Source organism: Pteropus vampyrus, unplaced genomic scaffold (genome assembly GCF_000151845.1).
Source record: "Pteropus vampyrus isolate Shadow unplaced genomic scaffold, Pvam_2.0 Scaffold25, whole genome shotgun sequence".
NCBI lineage: Eukaryota > Metazoa > Chordata > Mammalia > Chiroptera > Pteropodidae > Pteropus > Pteropus vampyrus.
The window spans coordinates 3,015,975-3,037,898 of NW_011888806.1; the positions used below are offsets into that span (position 1 = coordinate 3,015,975).

Genomic DNA, 21,924 nt, shown 5'->3' on the forward strand with positions numbered 1-21,924 from the left:
GGCCTTTCTAAATTGATCTAGAGTTCATTAAAACTAAATTGAATCAAAAAGCTCTATTTCAAATGTATCAAAATCATAAAGATTATGTTATTTTAAATGAAAATAACAAGAGGAGTTTCGAAGTCCTAATTGGCCTCTAACGAATTAAATATGGCATTTCTTGCTCAGTTCTCGTAGAAAATGCATCTTTAAATAGTGCTTTAGAGGCCTGATTCGGAAGTAAACAGAGATCTTAAAATAAAAGATGTTGAATTGAAGATCCTTACATGTAACTTTCATTGTTTATCCCAAGGAGAAAGGCATCAGCTCCTCAGCCCTGAGCTCTGAATGCAAAGCATTAGTGACAAATGTAGAATTAGGTTATCATTATAATGCATTATACCTTTTCTCTTCCCTTTTCTCATCCTCAGAAAAATATCCATTTTTAGTCTTGTTCTTCACTAGCCGAAAAGCTCTTTTATCATGCTCTCAGGAGGAGATACTGATATTTTGTCATCTGTAGGACTCAGAATGTTTTTTCCTCAGCTGGTGTACTTTCACCTACATAAACCCTAGCCTGTCTAAGAAAATAATAAAATTTCTTGAACATTATTCATGCCTTATATTTGAGCAAAAGGAAATCACTGAAAGGCTTGTATTTACTCACATCAAGTATTCATTTTTTCATTCTCAATGCAAAATAACATTTATGGGCCCTCAGAGCCCTTCTTTTACAGCAGCAAAAAATGAAGACTGGCAAATTCCAAGATCCCTTTGTATTTTTTTTTTCTTCTTTCTCTTGTCCGGAGTCAAGGTTAGCAACTAAGTACATCCATCCCTCAAGGCCTTTGCCAACATGAACATTTGTTTAAACAGAAATGAATATTGGCTGGCACTTTATGCTGAGAAGCAACGAAGTGTTCGTGGTCTCTTATTTTCCATCTGATCTCCACTATCTTGAGCTGAAGATCGAGCCAAAGGGGGCTGCTGCAGGGGCCTGCTGACGCTCAAAGATGTGCACATTCACCTGCCTCCCATGGTTTTCTTTCCCATAGTTTAGTTGGCACCCTGACCAGAATAACTGTACATTTTAGATGAAAGAGAGAGAAAACAGAAACTTGATAAAGCTAGACACTTCTGCTTTTAGGTGCCTCTGCCTTTGACTCTAAAAAAGGAAAGTAAATTCCTCCTTTCAATGCCTTCCACTTGACGTTAGGTGCAGAGGAAATTGTTCTATTGAATTTAATGTGCATCAAAGAAGTTCTGTTTATAAAAATGAAGCTAGAGAAACCTCAAGATTTCAAAAGAAAATAAGCAAGGAATAAACAAGGAACCACAAAACAAGGAACAACCACAAGAAGATAACTGTCTCAAATAAATGTCAAAGTCATCTCTTCATTAATTTTTTGTTGTGAGCTAGCTTTTTTTTCTTGTAAGAACACGATGTCAAGAACATGTTTTAGGATATAGTGATAACACAAAGCATAGCTACCATTTATTCAGTATATTTTTAATTTTGTTTATTCCTCTTTACTACCCTGAAACTTATGAGGAGCTCCACCTTAAAGATGAAAAACCAAGCTCAGGGAAATTAAGTCACACAGCCGAATCCTCACAGTTAATAACTGAGAGAAGGCAGAATTCACACCCAAGTTATCGCAACCACAAAGCTCTTCTGCTCACTCTCTCACATGTCATCCATCCGCCATCTCACCAGTGTGCAACTCGAGCCCCTGCCTTCTTATTACAGTGCATTCTGGAACAGTTTCTTTCTATTGCTCCCTAAAGACCCTTTCTATCCTTACATGATGTGTGAGGGAACTTCTTACAGAGAAGACACTGTGAGGACATCAGGAGATATGAATGTTATTTCAAAGCTTTTATAGGAAAGTTCTGATTATTTTTTTTCACCATTTTCCATCTCTCTAATTCCCTTTATTGCATCCCAAACTGGGTGTTTATCCAGCTGGATGGTATCCAGCTGGTCATCAGCTGATGTGAACTGTCTAAAGGGAGGCGTGAACTTAATTACATGTGGCATAGTGAATGTGACAAGAGAGGCCTTGTCATTACCAAATATGCTCTAAGAGAAAGCACTGAATGGCAGATGAGCAGCCTAAATGAGCTGCAGAGATGGGACAAGCTGTCTCTGACCAAAGGGAACAGAGCGGCAAGGCTGTGCTTGTGATTTTTATCTGCCCTGCTTTACAGATCTCTGGAGAGACTGCAAAGCCTCTGTTTCCCTCTGTGGATACAATTTCTACGATTAATAGAACTAACATGGGCCATTTTGCTTTGTTTCCAGTAACAGTTAAAAAAAAAAAAAATGAGCCTCACACAGACTGAAGTTTTGCCCATTGTCATTGCTTATTGAAAAACAATTTGAATTGAAGAGATGAGTGTTAATGTTCCCTTTCTCTGTTCTGTACTTGCCTAGTAGTTTTCTCAAAAGGCCAAAAAATCAATTTAGACATTCCAAATATAAAGGTGAATAGAACTTTTTTTTTTTTTCAGTAAGCCATAAGGGGCCATGAAAAGTCTCTGAGCAGCCAAGTGATACAAGAATAGCAGTGCTTTTTAAAGATTGATCGAGTGATGGTATGCAGGATGAACCGGTGGAAGAAACAGAAAGATTCCCTCAAAGGCTGAGAGCCTAGTTGGGCTGTAGTAATAATCTAAGTGCGAAGGGAGAGGGTACAGAGCCAGGCCTGAGCTTGGAGAATGGAAGGTGAAATATATTTCAGAAGAAAAAGTATTCACAACTGTTAGAAGAGATGAAAAACACACAAAAAAGTATACTTAAGAATCAAGCCTTAGAGACTGTGAGAAGTGTGAGAGCAATGAAAGAGGCCAGAAGCAGCAACTGGTTCAAGGAGAGAAAGGACAAGTTCTAAGATAGATACAGGCAGTGTGTGCAAGTGAGGACATGGGATTCGTGCTGTAGAAGCAGATGAAAAGTGGATCCTCCCAGGGAAATAGTGCGGAAGCAGAAAGAAGAAATCTGCGGACAAAACTTTGGGAAATATTCCTATTTGTGGTTTGTATGTGATGAGCAAAACTAAGTAGAACCTGCAAGGATAAGGCAGATAAGGAATTTGCATCATACGTGGTTCTTAACATTGTGGCTACTCAAATGACTATTTTAAATGAAAAGTCAAATGATTGTAAGGGTAACAAGAAAAAAATCAAGGGTAAAGAGAGTTTCAAAGTGGAGGAAGTAGTTGACAGAGGTATTATTAAAATTAAAATATAAAGAATGAGAAGGATAATTTAAATTTTTTTGAACAAAATCCCAGTAGGAAGAGTTGAAGGTGTGAATTCATGGTGATGCCATTAAAACTATCATGTATATTCACTGAATATAAATAATGAAGTAATGTTAGGATAGTGAGCCAAAAATCTTTTATGGAGGTAATCAAATAGCAGAAAATTTTAATTTACTTAAATATATTGTTTTCAACCTTGTGAACAGTAGTTGACATTTTTTTGTCAGTGAAACTCAGGATATTCTCCTTGTAAGTAGAGTCCTACATTCCTCCTTCGAAGGAACAGCTATAAAAAGAGTAAAGGTTTGGGAGAAAGGAGTCCGGGTATATTTAAATCTTTCTCTCACTGTTCTCCACAGTTTTTAGCTATTGAAATCCTACTTATAAAAAAATGATAAAAAAAAATGATTCAAGGTGATTTATGAAAAAAAAAAACAGTCTTTTCAATGGGAGGAAAAAAAACTTTAAATATATAGATAAAATGCTAAGAAAAATAAGATTAGAAAAGATAAGATAGTCAGGTGAGCGGTTAGAATATAAAATGTTTGGCATAATTCCCAGCATATTTTCTGGTAATTGGTCACGAATTTACTATTTTGAAGCTTTCAAGAGGGGAGCATGGTAAGTTACAAGATCCATGTGTCCATGAGGAACAAATATGCCCAGAAGAAGCAATGATTTCTCAATATAAAGAAGACATTTTGTTAATACAATGAACAACATCCTTAAAATAAAAACAGCAATAAGTTTGATAGAGCTGCTTCTTTTACTGTCCTTCAATGTAAGTAAATAGTATGAGGTCCTAGTATATATATATCCAGTAAAATAATTTCACAAAGATTCAGTAACACAGTCTAGGGCACAATACTTAACTGTGCTGGCGTAATCTGGGATAGATTTTGGCCTGTCTAGGGAAATGGCGTCATGCTCTTCAGAGCAGCTTCCATAAATATTTTTTTTTGCTCAATTGAGCTTTTGATAGCTAGTGAGTTAGATAATCCCTGTCAGATACCTTAAGTGCAAATATTTCAAGTTGCCAGATATATGTGAAACCGTGTGCTTTAAAAGACAGCTGAGCCTAGGGTGGGATTGTCATCCTGAGGGACCTGACGGAAGCTGTACATGTTAATAGAAGACATCTTGTCTCCACACGGAGGTGGATGGAGACAGCTTCTTTTGAAGAAGCAGTTTCAAACCTGATGTAGCAAACAGACAAAATTTTTCAATGCCCTAACCTCAGATAAGCAACTCAAAATATACCATTATGTGAAAGAAACCAAATGATTGTGTTTGAAATCTAGTTTTGCCTGTGACTAGCTGTGCAGCCTTAGGCAAGTGTGTTAATATCTCCAGATTTCAGTTTCCTCTACTGAAAAAAAGAGGTAACATAAATACTTATTCTAACTACCTTACAGGTGTGCCGTGAGCAGCAAATGCAATTGCTTTTGTGAAAGTGTTGTAAATTATGCACTTCTATGTAGCAGAATTTCTCCTCACTGATAACAGCAAGCAAAGGATGAGAAAATCTCTCTGACAGGAAATGAAAACTCTCTGAGATCTTCATTTTATAGGCTTTAGAACACATCCAGCATTTACCATGATATTATTATTGTTGGGCTTTGAAAAGCCTTTAAATGTTAATCGTTTTTCATTACTGAATTTCTACTTAATTGCTGCTTCTGTAGCTAATTTTTGCTTTGTGTTCATTTCCATATCATCTGCAATTAATATTTACACACTGTTTGCTTAAATAGCTCAGATAACACATGAGACCTAAAGGAGTCAAAACCTTCTCTGCAAAAACATGAATCAGATTATTTATATTTATTTTCTACTATTTTCAGTTTATGTGTTTTGATATTCTCCCTTTATATAAATAAAGAAAATGTGAATTTAAACACTCTAACTTTTGGTTTTACATAGTTAAATTGTAACCATCTCTAAGTCACTAGTTCCATCAATGCTTGGAAATGTTTCCAATTTCGACACTACTTCTTTCATCTTGAAAACACAAAAAGAGTCTTTTCATTATTTCTTCTTTGTTTTCCATTCGCTGTTATGAATTCCACTTCACCACTTCCCTATTCATTACGTGTTTTCACCTCGCTGGGTTAATAAATTCTTTTGACACCCACTGCCCCTTCCTTCTCTTGCTATCTCTCCTCTAAGAATGGCACCCATCAATATTGCATGCCAGGGGTGTGTTTGGACAGCTCATGTCTGACAGCTCCCAGCCCAGCAGGGAGTCTTCTCCCTTCTGCTCCAACTCAGTGATAAGAAGAAGCCCTTCTCCTTCTGCCTCAAGCACCTGCTGCTAACAGAGCAGACTGAGAGACAGATGTTTCCAACCCCCAACTTTATTGCAAGGGCCACTTGAAATGGATTCCACTTTAGTCTCCTTCCTTAAAAGTTTAATGCTCACTTTTCAAGGTATACTTGTAACTAAAAGGTAAGAGTAGTGCTCAGGAAAATGTAATCATTGCTTTTCTTTTTTAACCCTGATAGGAAAAGTAGTATTAAAAAAGCTCAGGGCAGACAATGTACTATAAACTATGATACAATAAAAGCAAAACTTTGCTCATGTTCTAAGAGAATGAATTTCAGACTGGAAGGAAGGAGGAAAAACTAGGTTAAGAGGAAATGAAAATGAGGAGCCAAGGGGATAGTAATGAGTTATCAGGCTGCCAACCTTAAGATTCCAAATAAAAGTACATTTCCAAGTACTTCAGTAACTTTAGATTTAATAAAACTGCGTTGTTATTCAGTGAGAATGGAGATTATATTAAAAGATTAAAAGGAGACAAAAATTGTTTTGATTTTCTGAATAGAAGGAAAGAAAAGCCATAGATTGGTGAGATCCTAGTAAAATGTTAGAATGAGAGAGGAAGCAGTGATAGCCAAGTTTTATTAAGGGGAAAATATGCCAAGTTTTAATTGAGTTCTCAGAACTGATGATAATAATTGTCAAAACTAAGGAATCTCTAAGATTTAACCTTGCTTGTGAGCTACCAGTTTTGTTGCCACAGTTTTGAGGATGCTGATACATGATACAAGATCCCTGGTCAGAGACAAAGGACAGTTTATTGCTCACAGCAATAGCATTATCTAGAGTGTCATCATTTTTGTGCTAGTCTCCTGAGCCCCGGTCCTGAAAGAGTGATGCAAAGAGAGTCAGATGACATCTACACACTCAGTGGTTGCGTTCCAGGAAAGGACCCCCGAGTTTAGGAAAACCGAGTATTTTATAATGGAGGGGTAGACATGTTTGCCGTTTGCTCCAGAGGCAAGCACTATCCTCATCTTCCAAGGCGATTGCTAGACAATCACCTTGAAAAGATAGTCGGGAACATGCAAAACTATGAAAGATCCATGGAGAATTGTCTTCCAACAATGTTTAAAAAATAGTAACAACTGCTATCACTCATCGAGTGAGGGCATAAATATAAGCTAACTTTTATATTATGTAGTATTTAATGTGTAAATCATAGATAGACTACAGAAAAATCCATTTCAAGTGGCTGCTGCAATTATAAAAGAGTTTTATATGTCCCTATAATACCCATGTGAGTGAAATGGAAAGATGTGAACTGGACGATGTACCTTTTAATGGATTTATATTTGACTGAACTAAATAACTCAAAGTATTGATGTCAGACTGGAGAGAGGTTTCAAGTAGTGTCCTTGAAAAGATCTCTGTCTCTGCCCTATTCTTGTATTACAATGTTATCAATAATTGGAATGAGAACATAAATGGCAGGCATATCAGATTTATGGAGGATAAAAGACTGGAAAAGACAGCCAATATTTGGAGGAAAGACATAGTGTTAAGAAATAGATGACCTGAAGTTTTCCCTGAAACTATTAAGGTGAAAGTAAATAGCTAAATATAAATTTCTGTACATAGGTTCAAAAGCCATCATTGCAACCACAGAACTATAGAGACTTAGCCTAAGAGCCTTTCATGTTAAGAATACATAAAGTGGTTAGCTTTAACAAATTGCTCAGCCTTCTTGGGGCTTCATTGCCTTATTTTATAAAGGAGATGCTTAACCATATTATCTCCATCTTCCCATCTAACTCAAACCTGCTGAATAATATTTATAAATATTGATAGAGAATGATCTAAGGCAACAATTTTGAAGACATTGGTAATACTATTTATTCCAAGTCAAAGAAAATAGAAGTCCCTCTGTATTGTCTACTTGAGTATTACACTCATTTCAATATACTCCACTTTAATGAAGACAGACAAACATCTATATGAAAATGAAGATAGAAATATAGGGAGAGATCTGGAAACTACGCTTTTTTAGCTGAAGTCTAAAAAATTCAGGAATTGAGTCTGAAAATTCATGAATTTGGTCTGAAATACAGAAGATGTTTTAGAGACATCATAACAATCTCCAAATATTTGAAAGGCTTTTATGCCAAAGTGGAGAGAAAGTAGATCAAGGATATGTGGAGAGGTGTCAGGAAGGCAGATTGGGTTCATTCTAAGTAAGAATGTTTTGCAAATTCGAGTCCATAATAGATGAGGTGACCCTCAGTAGTAGTGGCCTACAATTTGGGGTGTGTCTAAAGCACTAACCACATGTCAGCGTATTGTAGAGAGGCTCCTGCTTTGAAAGGAAGGTGGTGCTTGTTGACCTCGAGGGCCCTTCTGCCTCTAAAATTCTATGATTTCATGATTTCTTAAGCCACCCTATCTGACAGAAGTAGTTTTGAGTACTGTTGTTTAGAAAGCATTAGTTTGAGTCCTAGCATTACTACTGTTCGTTGTGAGATTTGGGGCAATTCACTCAACACCTTGGGACTACTTTTCCATACTGGCTTATAGCTCAGGTTCATTTACTCATTTACTTGTTGATTACAGTCTTATTGGGGAAAGAATTTAAGGCAATTTTTTTAAAAACGTGAAATAAAGATTTTGAATTTTTAAGGTTCTTTACACCCAAACTCTCAGAGTATGAAGTATACAAGTAGAGAGATTTCTTTTTAAATTGCTATAGAAATACAGTTCTATGTTCTGTCTGGTAATATTTGAAAGAGTGAATCTGTTGTATGGAGCTGGACTATTCCTGAAAATCATTTGGATGAAGTTTAGCTCTATGGTGTCCTTATTATGAAGTCATTTTTTTTTTAAAGTATTTTTCAAGTTAGATCCTAACAAACACAAAAGTATTTAAAATCTTGTGAGCACAATTACAAGTATTATCAGAAAACATGGTTATGTGACCTCATAAGGACTCTATTCCTTCTCATTCCATCCTGAAAGTATCCGAACATGAATTCAGAGGAAGTTATCAAAGACAGACTTGTGTCTGAGGGAAGAGGATCAAAGAGATGTTGGCAGATCCACTATTTATCATAAAGTCTTACAAGATCAAAGTCTTGGTGTAAAGAACACGTCTTCCCATTTAGTTCTGCTTCACCACCACCATCATCCTCCTTACTCCCCCCAAAAAACCTCCAAGAAGAAATTATTTGTTCAATTTTAGGTATAAAATCTCAAAGAGTACATACACACAAATACTATGGAAATGTCAATGATGCTGTTCTCTGCTCTCCTCCTAGGCCACCCATGGAAGACACTCAGACACTTTTGACCCCTGTGGTGAGCTGTGGGCCTCCAGGAGCCCTGCTGACCCGCCCCGTCATCCTCACTACGCATCACTGCGCAGATCCCAATACCGAGGACTGGAAGATACAGCTCAAGAACCAGGCAGCACAAGGACAGTGGGAGGTGAGATTCTGTTGGAATAAAGATGGAACACGGGAGCGATTCATACAAATAAGCAGGAGCAATCATGGGAATGCTTTTATTTTCAAAGCAAAACATGGATAGAATTTTAGCTTATACTCAAAATGAAGGAGAAAGAGAGAAGAAAGGACAAAGGGAGGAGAGAAAGAAGGAAGGAGGTAGGAAGGGAGAGAGATAGACAGACAGTTTGCTGATTGCTTTATCTACTGACTGATAGACACAAACAAAATGATGGTCAAGCATAGGGAATGTGCACTTAGGAATTTTACACAATTTTCTTTTAGAATATACATACTAGATCTTGGGAAGGGAAATATGCACATATTTGTTTGTTTCTTTGCTTATGTATGTATGAATGTATTTCAAATTAGGAGATAGAGAAACATTGCACCTGGGTCAGAAAAGGTTAGGCTCTAGTTCTTCTGAACTTAAGCTAGGAAAACAGAAATGGTGCATTTTCTAAACTCCACGAGAGTGAAGAACACCCATGGCAACATGGCTCTCGATGGGTGTTGCCATCACAACTTCTTAAGGACAGTGCTTTAAGCGTATTCTGTTTTTGACATCAGAACATTTCAGTTAGTGCAAAAGGATTCCCAGTTATATTTACTACAAAGATTTTATACCTAATAATCTTTTTAAAAGTTTATGTTTTCATTATCCTTCAAATAAACAGTATCTATTGTTTAAATGGAAAATAGCCAACAAAAGTATTACATTTTAGGTTATTCTCAGGAAAGCATATTTCAGGAATATGTTTATCAAAAAATATCAAATATTTTTATAAACTAACCCTGAATTTTTATATAATCAATGCAAAGAAAAGTATCTGATCTGCATGTTATAATTTTTGTGATTACTTACGATATTTTTCTCTTAGAGAAAAAAAATTTTGGAAAAAATATACATAAATATTCAATTCCCTAATATTTTAAGAAAAAGTAGTATTGAAGTTAAAAGAGCAGTAGGGCACCCCTGGGATTAACTGGAGTTTCCTTTCTATGGACATGTTCTTTTCTTAGCCACATGAAGAGATCACTCTTTACCAGAGGACCTAAGTCCAGGATTGAAGTCCAGGGATACACTTTATGTTGAGCTGAGATCAGACTTAACCAAATTTAACTTCAACTCCATTAAACTTTAAACGATTTATCTTGAAGACTTGGCAAAGTTTTACTCTCAAGTGACCCTAAATTGCTTGCATGATTCTCTGCCTAATGCCCTAATACCCTATGTCTAGGTAATTTGCGTATTAATAACAATTTGAGTAATAATAACATCAATAATAAGAAGAAAATAAAAGAAAGAGATGAGAGAGTAGAGAGATAAGGGCGATGCTTATGAAAACATTCTTATACTTGTGATAGAGACATGTGGCGTCTTGATTCTTCACCATATTGTCTAGGAGACTTTCTGTAACATTTGACGATGCTTGAGACTTGCACTCACTCTGCTAGAGAAAGCAGCTTCTTTCCAGGTGTCTTTTTGGGACTGGAATAAATGCAGAGGTACTGAACATCTATCTCTCTTTCTGGTTCAGTTTGTGCTTCATCATTATCATTGGGCACAGGTTCAGTCGAAGAAACAATTTCATGGATGCTGTGAAAATACAGCTCTTACTAGAACTCAGATGATGTCGTAAGGTCTAACTGATAAACGACCAAGCACTCAAAGGGGCTACTTCTTTCATATCTTTGTCCAGCCCCAGGGACTCAATTTATGATGGAACATTCATTTATTTTTCGGACAAATAACCATTTGCTCACCGTGAGGCAGGCCCACTGAAATACTGCGGGAAGCAAAGTACCTATAGTTCCTGCCTCTGCAGACATTAAGTAGCCTAACGCAGAGGCTGAGTCCTGCGCACACATGCATTTTACTTCTCCCGTGTGAAATTTTCTTTTAAATCTGAATTAATGAAAAGTTGGAAGATTTCACATAAATATCTAAACTTCCACCTTCTTTTGAAAAAGTAAAGATTTTGTGCTCAGCGGGCCTGCGTTCCAGCATAGCTGCGATGGGCTGAAGCCAAGCAGAGACTGAGCTCCGTAGACAGGCCTGTGCTCTGCTTCACCGCAGTCTCCACCACTTCCTACTGTCTCTTGCCCTTTCTGCTTCACCTATTCTTATTACCTGGCTGCTCTGAGAGGCTTGTGGAATTGTGACCCTTGGCTTGTGGATTCTATGCTTGGTCTTTCAGATGATTTTTTTCTGTGGTCTGAGTCATTTGGATAAATCAAAACCTGCTGGAGTTGGTAACTATTTTTAAAAATTCATCACTTCCACTTATTTTTGGTCCTTGCTAAATATTTCCAAAATTTAAAAGGATAGACTGTTTAAAAGCTTGCATGAAAATTAACAGAGAAAAATCCATGGGTGTTGCCATATTGTGCTTTTCAGAGTGCAGCCCAGATTATTGAGGAAAAATAGTGTGTTGCTTCGGAAAGTAATTAGTGGGTGAATTTGGAAGAACGTAGTAGAGTAGTATTGTATAATTCCTTAACTTTTCTAATTTTTTTTCAAAACTCTAGATTTTTAGAGGGAAAAAATTACTATGCTATAATGTCATTGAAATAAAATAGTACTTTTGGATTCAGTAAGAAATTTAGAGATCAAAACATTAAATCCTCAGAAACTCAGAGAATAAACTCAGGTATAATGAAGTTAAAAGGATAACTCATGAATTTCTTTTGGAATTTTATGTAGATTCCAGTAATGTAGATTCTCGAAAGATCAAAACATGCTAAGTAAAGGACATCGAAATAAAAATATCAGCACTATAAAGACAAAGGAAGTGTAGGAGATAATGATGAAGAATGGAAATAAAGATATAATAAAGCCTGAGAAAGAAAAAAGAGCAGGGAAAAGAATAATAAAACTCAGGAGAAGAGGTCCTGTTCTACCTACCACCAGTGGCCACTGTGACAGCAGGATCCTCAGTGGCTCAACCATGGTCCCTTTCCTCTTGTTCCGCAGGATGTGGTGGTAGTAGGAGAAGAAAACTTCACTACCCCCTGTTACATTCAGCTGGACGCAGAGGCCTGCCACCTCCTCACGGAGAACCTCAGCACCTACGCCCTGGTCGGGCAATCTACCACCAAAGCTGCTGCAAAGCGCCTGAAGCTGGCCATTTTCGGGCCACTCTGCTGCTCCTCTCTGGAGTACAGCATTCGAGTCTACTGTCTGGATGACACCCAAGATGCCCTGAAGGTAAGTGGCTCCTGCCTGACCTGCCCTTTTCACCTTCACATCGAAGGCAAGGTTTGATGTGGCTACACACACTTAAAGAAGGTGTGTTTGCATGTGTGTGCCCAAGTGCATGAACACAAGTGTTTGGCCTCAAAAGATGCAGTTAAAAGAAATATTTCTCTGAGGCCATGCTGATAAATGAGCTATTTCCATTATGCTGATTCTTCCCAAGGGCTACTTTTGTTTATTTTCCTTGATTTCCTCTAATGAAAAATTTAGAAATGGAAGAATTTGGCAATGAGACCTATGGATGGTAACTAATCTGCTTCCATGTTTATCTCAGCTGTGTTCTTCCTATAAACGGAATTGGCGTAATTGCTCACACTGTATGTTCCTCTTGTGTGCCACTGCATTTATATGCTTTCCCATTCTTTTTATGAGGACTGCGAGGGAGAGTGTTAGCATTTGACAACAGGCTGCTGCTTTGCAGAATAAATGAGCTTAATTCCTGGTGCTATTATTGCCATTCATTTCATCTCATTTGAAGCTTTAAAGGATATAGTAAGTGCCTCTGAAGAAGTTACAATCTAGAAGGAGGGATAAAAGAAGCACGCCAAGGACTAAGAGACAAGTCAGAGTGTGATAAATGCTATAGATGAATGCAAAGTTCCATGGAAGTTCAAGAGAGAGAGGCATCTTATTATTTTAAGGAAATCTGAAAAGAAGCTAACATTTGATATTTGCCTTAATGGAAAATACAGTTTGACCAGCAATAACAGGAAGAATACAAGATTTCTAGGTGAAGGGAACAGCATGAAGAAACACAGAGGGAACAGTAAATACAGTTACTATACAGGCATATTACTTCCAGTAAGCTTAGAATGATTGGAGTTTTATTGGGATGGACCTTGACTGCCAGAGAGAGGAGTTGAGATTCAGTTTCTTGAGTTAATGGAGAGTCACTGGAGAGATTTAAACAGAAGAAGACATGATTGGAAAAATGTATTAGAAATAGGCTGATGTCAGTGGAAAGATAGAGTCAAGTTAAGAAGAAAAGCATAGTAGAGCTGGAGTGATGACGGGCATGAGAAGAGTATAGTTATGAAAGGTCCTGTTCAAGTAGCTCTTGCAGGACCTGGTGACTAACACTGAATGGGTGGAGGAGAAGATTAAGTCTGCCTCTGAGTAACGGCAACAAATGCAAGGGGGCAAGTAGCTTTGGGGTGTGGATATAATGCCTGTGCTTTGGGAAGATTAAGTCAGAGCTTTGAATTAGATATCAGGACAAAGATGCCCAAGGAACAATTAGAAATATGGATGTGGCTCTCTGAATGGAGAGCAGATCCTGAGATAGAGACTTGGGAACCAACTATATAATATTTATATTTGTCATTTGGCCATAGTGGTCAGAGAGAATATCAAGGGAGAATAGGGGGAGAAAATAATTTTTAAAAAATAATAAACATTACTGAAAACTTCCTATGTGCAGGACAAGATTCTAAATATTTTTTAACTCATATAATCTTCATGACGACCCTGTAAAATACCATTATCCTCATTTTACAGATATGCAGTCTAAGGCACAGAAAGTTTAAGTTGCTCTAGGTCACATAGCTATTGAGTGGAAAGTTCAAGCTTCATACCCAAGCATCTGGCCACAGTCTGGACTCTCCAGTACTAAAGTGGGTTTTTCAAAGAGCCGCCCTCTAGAGCAGCGGTCCCCATTAGATTCTGTTATGAGAATCTAATGCCTGATGATCTGAGGTGGAGCTGAGGCAGTGATGCTAGCTCTGGGAAATGGCAGTAAATACAGATGAAGCTTCGCTGCTCACCGCCTGCTGTGCAGCCCAGTTCTTAACAGGCCATGACCAGTACTAGTCCATGGTCTGGGGGTTGGGGACCCCTGCTCTAGAGCATAGAGACCAAGGAGAGCCCTGCCATGACAAGAGACAAGAATGGCATCCAGCAAAGGAGCTTTAGAAAGATGAGTTCCCAAGGAAGGAAGAAGAGAAGTGGAAGAAAAAGGTGTCAAGGGAGCCAAGGGAAGCAATTTTTCTGAAAATGGAGGTATTTCATTCTGGACTTTCCATCCAGAGAGTATTTCTGGGTCATGAAAACTAAGTTGCAGCTTGGGTCCATGGAGCAAATGAGATAGAGTCAGTCACTAGATATATTTTTGATGGTCGAGCCTATAGGAGTTTCTGATGTTGAATAAATGAAGTGAACACACAGCTCTAGTGTAAAGCCTAAGGTTATTTCTTTTATATCTTTGCAAATGTGATACTTCTAAGGCACTGTCAGGATAGAAATCATCCCTGGCTTAAATTCTTCTTAAGGAAAACTGTATTTGTAGAGGATCCACGTGATCCGATTAAGGCAAATCTTTTTAACAATCCCAAGAGTCATTGCAAAAAGCATACTGTAGACGATCTTATATCATATTTGAAATATTTGGTACACATATTTTATACTCACACACATAGTTCTTATACTTAGATATTCTTGAACTTTCTTCCTAATAGACACACACAAATTCATGAAAAAAAAGTAATGTTTCATAAAATGATTTTGATTATTTTAATTAGTGGCCAACACCGAGAGAGACTGATGTACAGGTTTAAGCAGCGAAAATAACCCAGGAGCAGTTTGTATTGTGGTCAGTGCTTTCTGAATAGACATTTATAAATTCTCAGTATCTGGGGATCCAGGCACTTAGCCTGAAACAAATGTGAATAATGGATAAGGCTTTCTTGCACCCTATGGCCTTTTAATGCAGAAATACCAAAATTCTAGTTATAAGTGAATGATCTATCCAGCTTACCAAAGAGATAATTAGTTCTGGCCAACACTGCCTCACACCCATCCTTGAATTGGAACCTTGGGGCTGATAAATTCAGAAAAGCCCTTCGTTACCTCAGTTCTGCCTTTTTGGCACCCCACCTACTAATGTGCCTTACTGGTCTCTTTCCCTTCTCCCTACTTCTCTAATCTCCATTATCCATAAATACTATCTTTGGCATCACCCCTTCCAAATATCTCCCCTTCTTCAGGTCCACCCTACTCCTCACTCATACTCTTCCCAACTCAGTAGTTCTGTATTCCACACACAAAGGAAACAGTTGGAGAACTTTAAAAAAGACCAACTCCGGGATCCCAACCCAAAGGCTCTGATCTAATAGGTCTGGGTATTGGTTTTTGTTTGTTTGTTGCACTTCCTGGGTAATTCTATTGTGTAGCCAAGATTCAGAACTATGATCCAAAACATTTTTACAGATCTTTTTGGAACTTTATTCCTATTAAGGACAAACTTTCCTATATCCTCAAATCATTTTCTTCTCCATTCTTTTACTTGTTCACATTAACCACAACTGGAACTTCCAAGTAACATGGCATCCCTCACGACCATTGCAGTGAGGACCACACCCTCTAACAACAAAGCCAAGAGGAAAAATGCCAATGGTTGTCATACCCCATAACCATTCCTGGTGCTTCACTCTACTTCCCAGTTTGTTCTCTGCTCCGTTATTCTTTATTCTGTTACTGTGTTATTTATTATGCATTTCAGCCCCTTAGTGCACAATCCCCTTAGTATATATCCCCACCTTAGCAGTACCTGCCTCATGGTCTTTCTTTCCACTCATTTTATTCCCAGCATCCTCTCAAATTCAAAATCACCACTTAATCATGGTTCCTTTGCCCAAACTTATTCTAGTAGACTTCACATCACCCCACATTATCTATCCACCAGGGTAGACACACTCTAGATTTTATCCTCATTAGCAACTGCATCCAACTCTGCTTGCTGAGATCTCCACCTGTCAACCACCCACCCCTCCTCTAACCATAACCATCTGACTTTCTATCTCTCATACACAAAGATGCATGCAAGCTACACTTTGTTCTTAAGGAAGAACTTCCTCAACCTTTTGTGTTCTATTCCACAAACCCTCATCTGCTCTTACCCGTATATACAGGGAGCTTACGCCCACTCTGAAATCTCCCATCTGAAGCTGCTACAGGTTTTTCTGATTCCCATAACTGAAGACGACCTCCATTGAACAAGCCCTCCACTTCTACTTCCAGGCTGTTGAGTTGCTCTAAAAAAATCATAAATTTCTAATTGAGTCTATTGCACTCTCAATATATTTATTATAAGCTGTGCTTCCTTTGTTTCTCCACAATCCTTTCATTTCTCTGCTTGATTCATTAAATTTCACAGAGCATTTCTTCCATATCTCTCCTGCTCTCTCAAAGTCCCTAATTGTGTCACAGCCCCTTCATGGTTAGCAACGACCTAACTTCTATTGTACCACCCAAGGGACAATCCCTCAGCTGTTGTCCTTTACCCTTGAAACCTTTTTTTCAGCCTCTTCTCATCTAACCTGGGCTCTGATGAAAAGGATTTCTACTTCCTTGTTTGTGCTTTAATTCAATTTCTATGCCACCTCCATCTCCAGCATGGCAAATGATGCCCTAGAATCGGTCTCCATAGACTTGATATGTTCTTATAGCTACTGTACTGGGGATTCTTTCTGAACTGTAGAAAGCCTCCAGAAGGTTGCACTGGGACAAAGAGGGAAGCCCAGTGGAGCACTTATTCTCAGGGCTCAGAACCGCACAGTCCGGAGAGCTATTAGAAAAAAAAACGATGTCTGGAGTTGAACATAGAGAGAATATTAATTCTCACTTCTTATCATATGTGCTTATATTGTCCATGTGGATGGAGAGGAAAAAAATAGATACCACCATATCAGTCTCAAGCATTCCTACATCTCCCTACCCACCTCTTTGAGTTCAATTGCTTTCTTAACAATTTCTCTGAGTTTGTTAAGCCTGAGGGCAAAAATGGTCGCCCGAAAGCTGTGTTTAGCCATTGGGAAGCACTGATGTAGAATCAGAATGCTAGGCAGTGACTGCTGTAGTAAATGTCAACACTGCTGGGAGACAAAGGAATTATTTTATACATCTTTCAGATGGGTTTCTTTTTGTGCATATGCTGGAAGAAGTGGTGGGAGCCATGTGCAAGTTGAGTTCACATAAAAAGATAAAGATGCTAAGAATTCCGAAAGTAGTTTAGAACCAATCCCACTTTCAGAAAGAGAGGTCACGCTATTGAAAAGATTGTGTTGGGTGTTATCACAGCTTTTCTCCTTCCTGTCTCATCAGGTGATTAAATTAAGAATATTGATGTTTTCACTCCAATCTTAATATAAATAAACCAGAAATTAATAGAGAACGAGGTTATATCTGGGGTACGTTTAACACTCCAGGAGAAACATACATCTACATGGAAATAAGTAATTTCTGTCCCGCTATGCTAATGGCACAATTTATGAGAATTCCCTTTCATAATATAGGGGTTTATTCTGAATTCCCAGATTCAGAACCTAAAAGAGGAGTTACTTGCATACAATCTGGGCGGTATGTTTATTGAGTTACTTGCATACAATCTGAGCAGTATGTTTATTGAATGCAATATAAACCAAGTAATATGTGTTAACATGAGCTGGCTTTCTTCATGTAGTCATTTGGCATGGAGAAGAGTCTTCTTTTCATTTATTCAGTTTTCACATACCCTAATCTAGGCTATAGTATGGTGTAGTAATGCTGTGAAGTATCATATTTTGTGAAAAAATAGGAGAAAATTAAAGTAACACTGAAAAATAAAGAAAGTAGGAAATCTGGTTAAGAATTGTGTGATACTCAGTTTTGGGGGGCCTGCATTCATAGACAGTCAAGTGGCCAGTAAAAAGTTTAATTTTCATCCTGCCACCTGGCACCTTCCTTACCAGTGTCCTTCCGATGCCCCCACCAGGGCAAACTCTGACTCTACTGAACCTAGAACACCTGAGGCCTTCTTCTTCTTAGGTTGCTAAGGCTGCCCCTCTATCGAATTGCCCCATAAACCATATCTTTTCTTCCAGTTTTTTCGAACAACCTCAAAATGAGCCTGACCTGTGTTTATACTTTCAGAGTCCTGATCTCTATAATTACAGTTGGCCCTTGAACAACACAGGGGTTAAGGGTGCTGACTCCTGCACAGTCAAAAATCCATGTATAACTTTTGACTCCTTAAAAACTTCAGTTGTCCCTCAGTATCCACTGGAGATTGGTTCCAGGACACGAGCAGATACCTAAATCCACAGATGCTCAAGTCCCTGATATAAAATGGTATAGATCAGTGCATGTAGTCAGTTCTCTACATCTATGGATTCCCAAAAAGGATTGAAAATAGTTTTCGATACACAATTGGTTGAATTCAAGAATACACAGGGCTGACTGTGTATTTGTTGAAAAAAAAACATTTATAAGTAGACCTGCACAATTCAAACCCATGTTGTTCAAGGGTTACCAATAAATTAATATATTCATACATGTAACACATGTATTAGATATTATCAACAAGAAGTGTGTTAAAGGCTAAAACTGTTTTTCCTGATGAGTATATGGAAGGATGTGGTGTGATAGGAAACTTGCGTCAGGCTGGCTGACTCAATTGATTCTACCACTCATTAGTTCTGTGATCCTGGTCATTGAATTTGCTTCTTTGGACAGTCATTTAGTTGGCATCAGGGACCCTTAGAAGATTCAAGAAGATCATAGTTATTAAATTTCCTGGCACAAAATAGGTACTTGATAATGTTAATTATCCTTAGATGGGAATTTAGATAATACTGGCATTTTGAAGATAATGACTCAATGAAAATATCAACTCTAATTGCAGTCTAAGTGAAGGGCGAGTTTCAGGTTTGGTAGCAGGCTAGTTGGTCAGCCATTTAGGGCAGGGATCTTTTGGGTGCCTCTAAATATACTCCATCTTTCTCTCCTTCTCATAAGGTGATAGGGCCCTGGTCCTATCACATATTTTAGAAATAACTTGCCACACTGAATTTATTATTTAAGAGAGAAAGAAAACAGAGAAAATAGAAGTTGTAGTGAGCAGAATAATAGCGCCCCCCAAAGATGTCTACACACAATGTTCAGAACCTGTGAATGTGTTACTTTACCTGGCAAAGGGACTTTGCAGAATTCTTCCCTAGAGCCTCCAGGAAAGAAGGCAGCCCTATCAACACCTTGATTTTAGCTCAGAGTTAGGCTTCTCATCTGCAGAACTATAGGTTATAAGTTTTGCTGTTTAAAGTTTCTAAGTGTATGGTAACTTATTACTGAAGAAATAGAAAACTAATGCACAAGTTAAAAAAAATAACATGTTATGAGTGAAAAGAAATACAAGAAGACTTCAGAAGTTCTAGAACAACCTAAAAAATCCTATTCCTGATACGTAGATGTGAGAGATTATCTTTTCCTTAGAAGTGTGCCCAGAGGTGGACAAGTGACACAGCCACTTCCTTGAGTGTTACCCTTTGGCATTTTGCTTCAAAAGTGTCACAAACCACCCTGACTAAGCAGGCTGTAAGTGGCAGCTCAAACCAAGCATTCATGGCGGCGGCAGCTGTGGGAGCAGCAGGCAGAGCCCTAGAAACTGAGTGACTTGACGGGAAATGTTTGCACATGGTCATTGGAGTCCAGCCTTGTTATTATTAGGGATGAAGTATGGCAGACAAACTCACGGGGAGAGCAGAGCTCCCTAGCGTGAGCACGGGAAGAGAAAGTAGCACAGCCAGGCCAGATGCCAGCAGTGATGACCAGAGCCAGATGGGAGAGGCCGGCTGACAGTCAGATGTTCCCCACAGCCAGCTCTGCAGCCTGAGGCCTGAGGCCAGAGGAGGAGTTGGCTCATGGGGAGCTGAGAGCAATGTGGCTGAAAAGCTGGCAGGGAACAAGGGAGAAGGATGGCGCTCCCTCTGGCCTCTGCTTTGGAAGAGTACAGGCCCACAGCTGCGATAACGACAGTGGTGACAGCCTTAGTAGGAAAGAGAGAAATTTCTCATCCCCAAACGACAAGGGCAGGTTTCAACACAGAATGAAAGCATGAATAGGAGCAAAGCAAGCTCCATAAAATCTGATAGGAGATGTGATTTTTTTAAACACCAGTTAGCACAGCCCTTGAAGGTCAGTCATTTGAGATTTAACACGCATGGCACATTGAATGCTTGCCAGTTTGTTCTTTGTGCCTCCAGAGCCCTGTGTCCATATGGCAGACACATGGGGAAGGTGGGCATAGGTCTTGACTGTACAACTCAGCCTTTGGTGCTTGGTCCAGTGCCCTAGACAGAGCGTGAGTGTGGGTCCCTCTCCACAGAGCAGTAGAGCCTGGCCAAACAAAAACCCCTTGGAGGGCAAGGCTGGCCGCTACTTCATTTACTGCCCTTTGTGCTCTCACCTGTGGGGAGTGATCTTAGTGGTTTCCCCACAATAACTGACTCTACCTGTTCAGGGTCCTGGCACCATCCCCAAGCTCCTTGGCAGCACTAAATACAGTCGATTCAAGGCTCTGTTTCTATCAAGAATAAAGAGTGCACAGACAAATCACATCCAGAAAATACAGAGAAAGAAGCAAGACAAAATAAAACAAAGGATTGATTTAACCTCCTCCAATGTTCTCTACCAGAAGAGATTTTAATGAGTTATATGAGATTTAAGTTTAATCGTTTGTATCTGGTCGATAAGATTTCTAATAAGAAAAGGAAAGGAGCAATAGGAGAGATGTCTGAGGGAAAACAAGACAGAGACAGAAAAGGAAGCTAAAGGCTAGATAACCCACAGATAGGATGTCACCTTTTGAGAAACTGGAAACTAAGACAAGTGCCCTGAGGAAGAAGAAGAAGGCACGATTCAGAGCAGCAGTGTGAGAGAGGAGGCAAGTTCTAGAGCAAGAGGAAGGTGATCAGAAGACAAGAGTGTGGAGAAAGAGCTGGAGTCCCAGCATCTCACATAATTCCCAGCGCGAAGTCACTGCTTTGCACTCGGGCAGACACTGGTCATAGTCTTAAACACACATTTCAGGCATCTCGCTGTATACAGCTCTGTCGCCTGGGGGCTCTCCTGTGCACTGTTTTTTGAGACTGAGACTTAAGGGAAATTTGCCCAGGCTGGAAAGAACTGGAGGAGGAAGAAGAACAAGAGCAGCAGTGGAGGCAGAGGCGGTCTAATCCTGGCAGTAATGCAGATGCAGAGTGAAACATTCAGGGGCGAGGAAACCAGAGTGTAGGAGTTGTCCGGCTCCTCCCAATCGCCTTGCTCTGTCAGGCTTAATGAGAGACGAGCCTGTCATCTCAGAGCCTGGGAGAGCTCTGGGTCCAGGCCAGAGGGGCTCCCTTTGTATGCACAGGCCTTTAAAACAGCTTGGATTTATTGTGGCTCTTAAGTGACCCAGGCTAATGGCTTGGCATGGATAATGTCTTGGTTTAATTGGTTATTGTGAAAGCTGCTTGTTACTACTGTGGAATCCCTTGTCCCTGACTTTCGAGCAATCCCTCACAGGTTCCCTAAATCAATACAGCCCCGACTCAGGGCCACGGAGAAGCCAGTGTTGGGGCAGACACTGCTCTGGGGAAGCAGTCATCTCACAGGATTGCACAGATCCCCACGGGCACCAGGCTCTGATGCATGGGGCCCTGCTCCTGGTGACATGATGACTGGGGTTCTTGTGTGTGTTCCAGTGTAGCAATGGGCTACAGATACCTCTGTTGATAACCGACCCTCGAGAGAATCTTTTCAAGGTTAACTTAAAAGGATGGAAATGAAATTGACAAAGGAAGTCAGAAAGGCACCCCTTCTGTAAAAGCCGAACGAACTCATCAGAGCACCAGGTAGAGTCGCCCAGAG

At 39.2% G+C, this 21,924-nt stretch overlaps 1 protein-coding gene across 2 annotated transcripts in view; it reads left to right on the forward strand.

Annotated features, from left to right (window-relative positions):
* Positions 1-21,924, forward strand: part of UNC5C (unc-5 netrin receptor C) — a 334,483-nt gene that overhangs the window by 297,566 nt on the left and 14,993 nt on the right. For both annotated transcript variants that reach the window (XM_011356261.1, XM_011356260.1), the window contains 2 exons: positions 8,820-8,988; positions 11,983-12,216. In XM_011356261.1, coding sequence (XP_011354563.1) covers positions 8,820-8,988; positions 11,983-12,216 — 403 coding nt within the window. The remainder of the gene's footprint in view (positions 1-8,819; positions 8,989-11,982; positions 12,217-21,924) is intronic.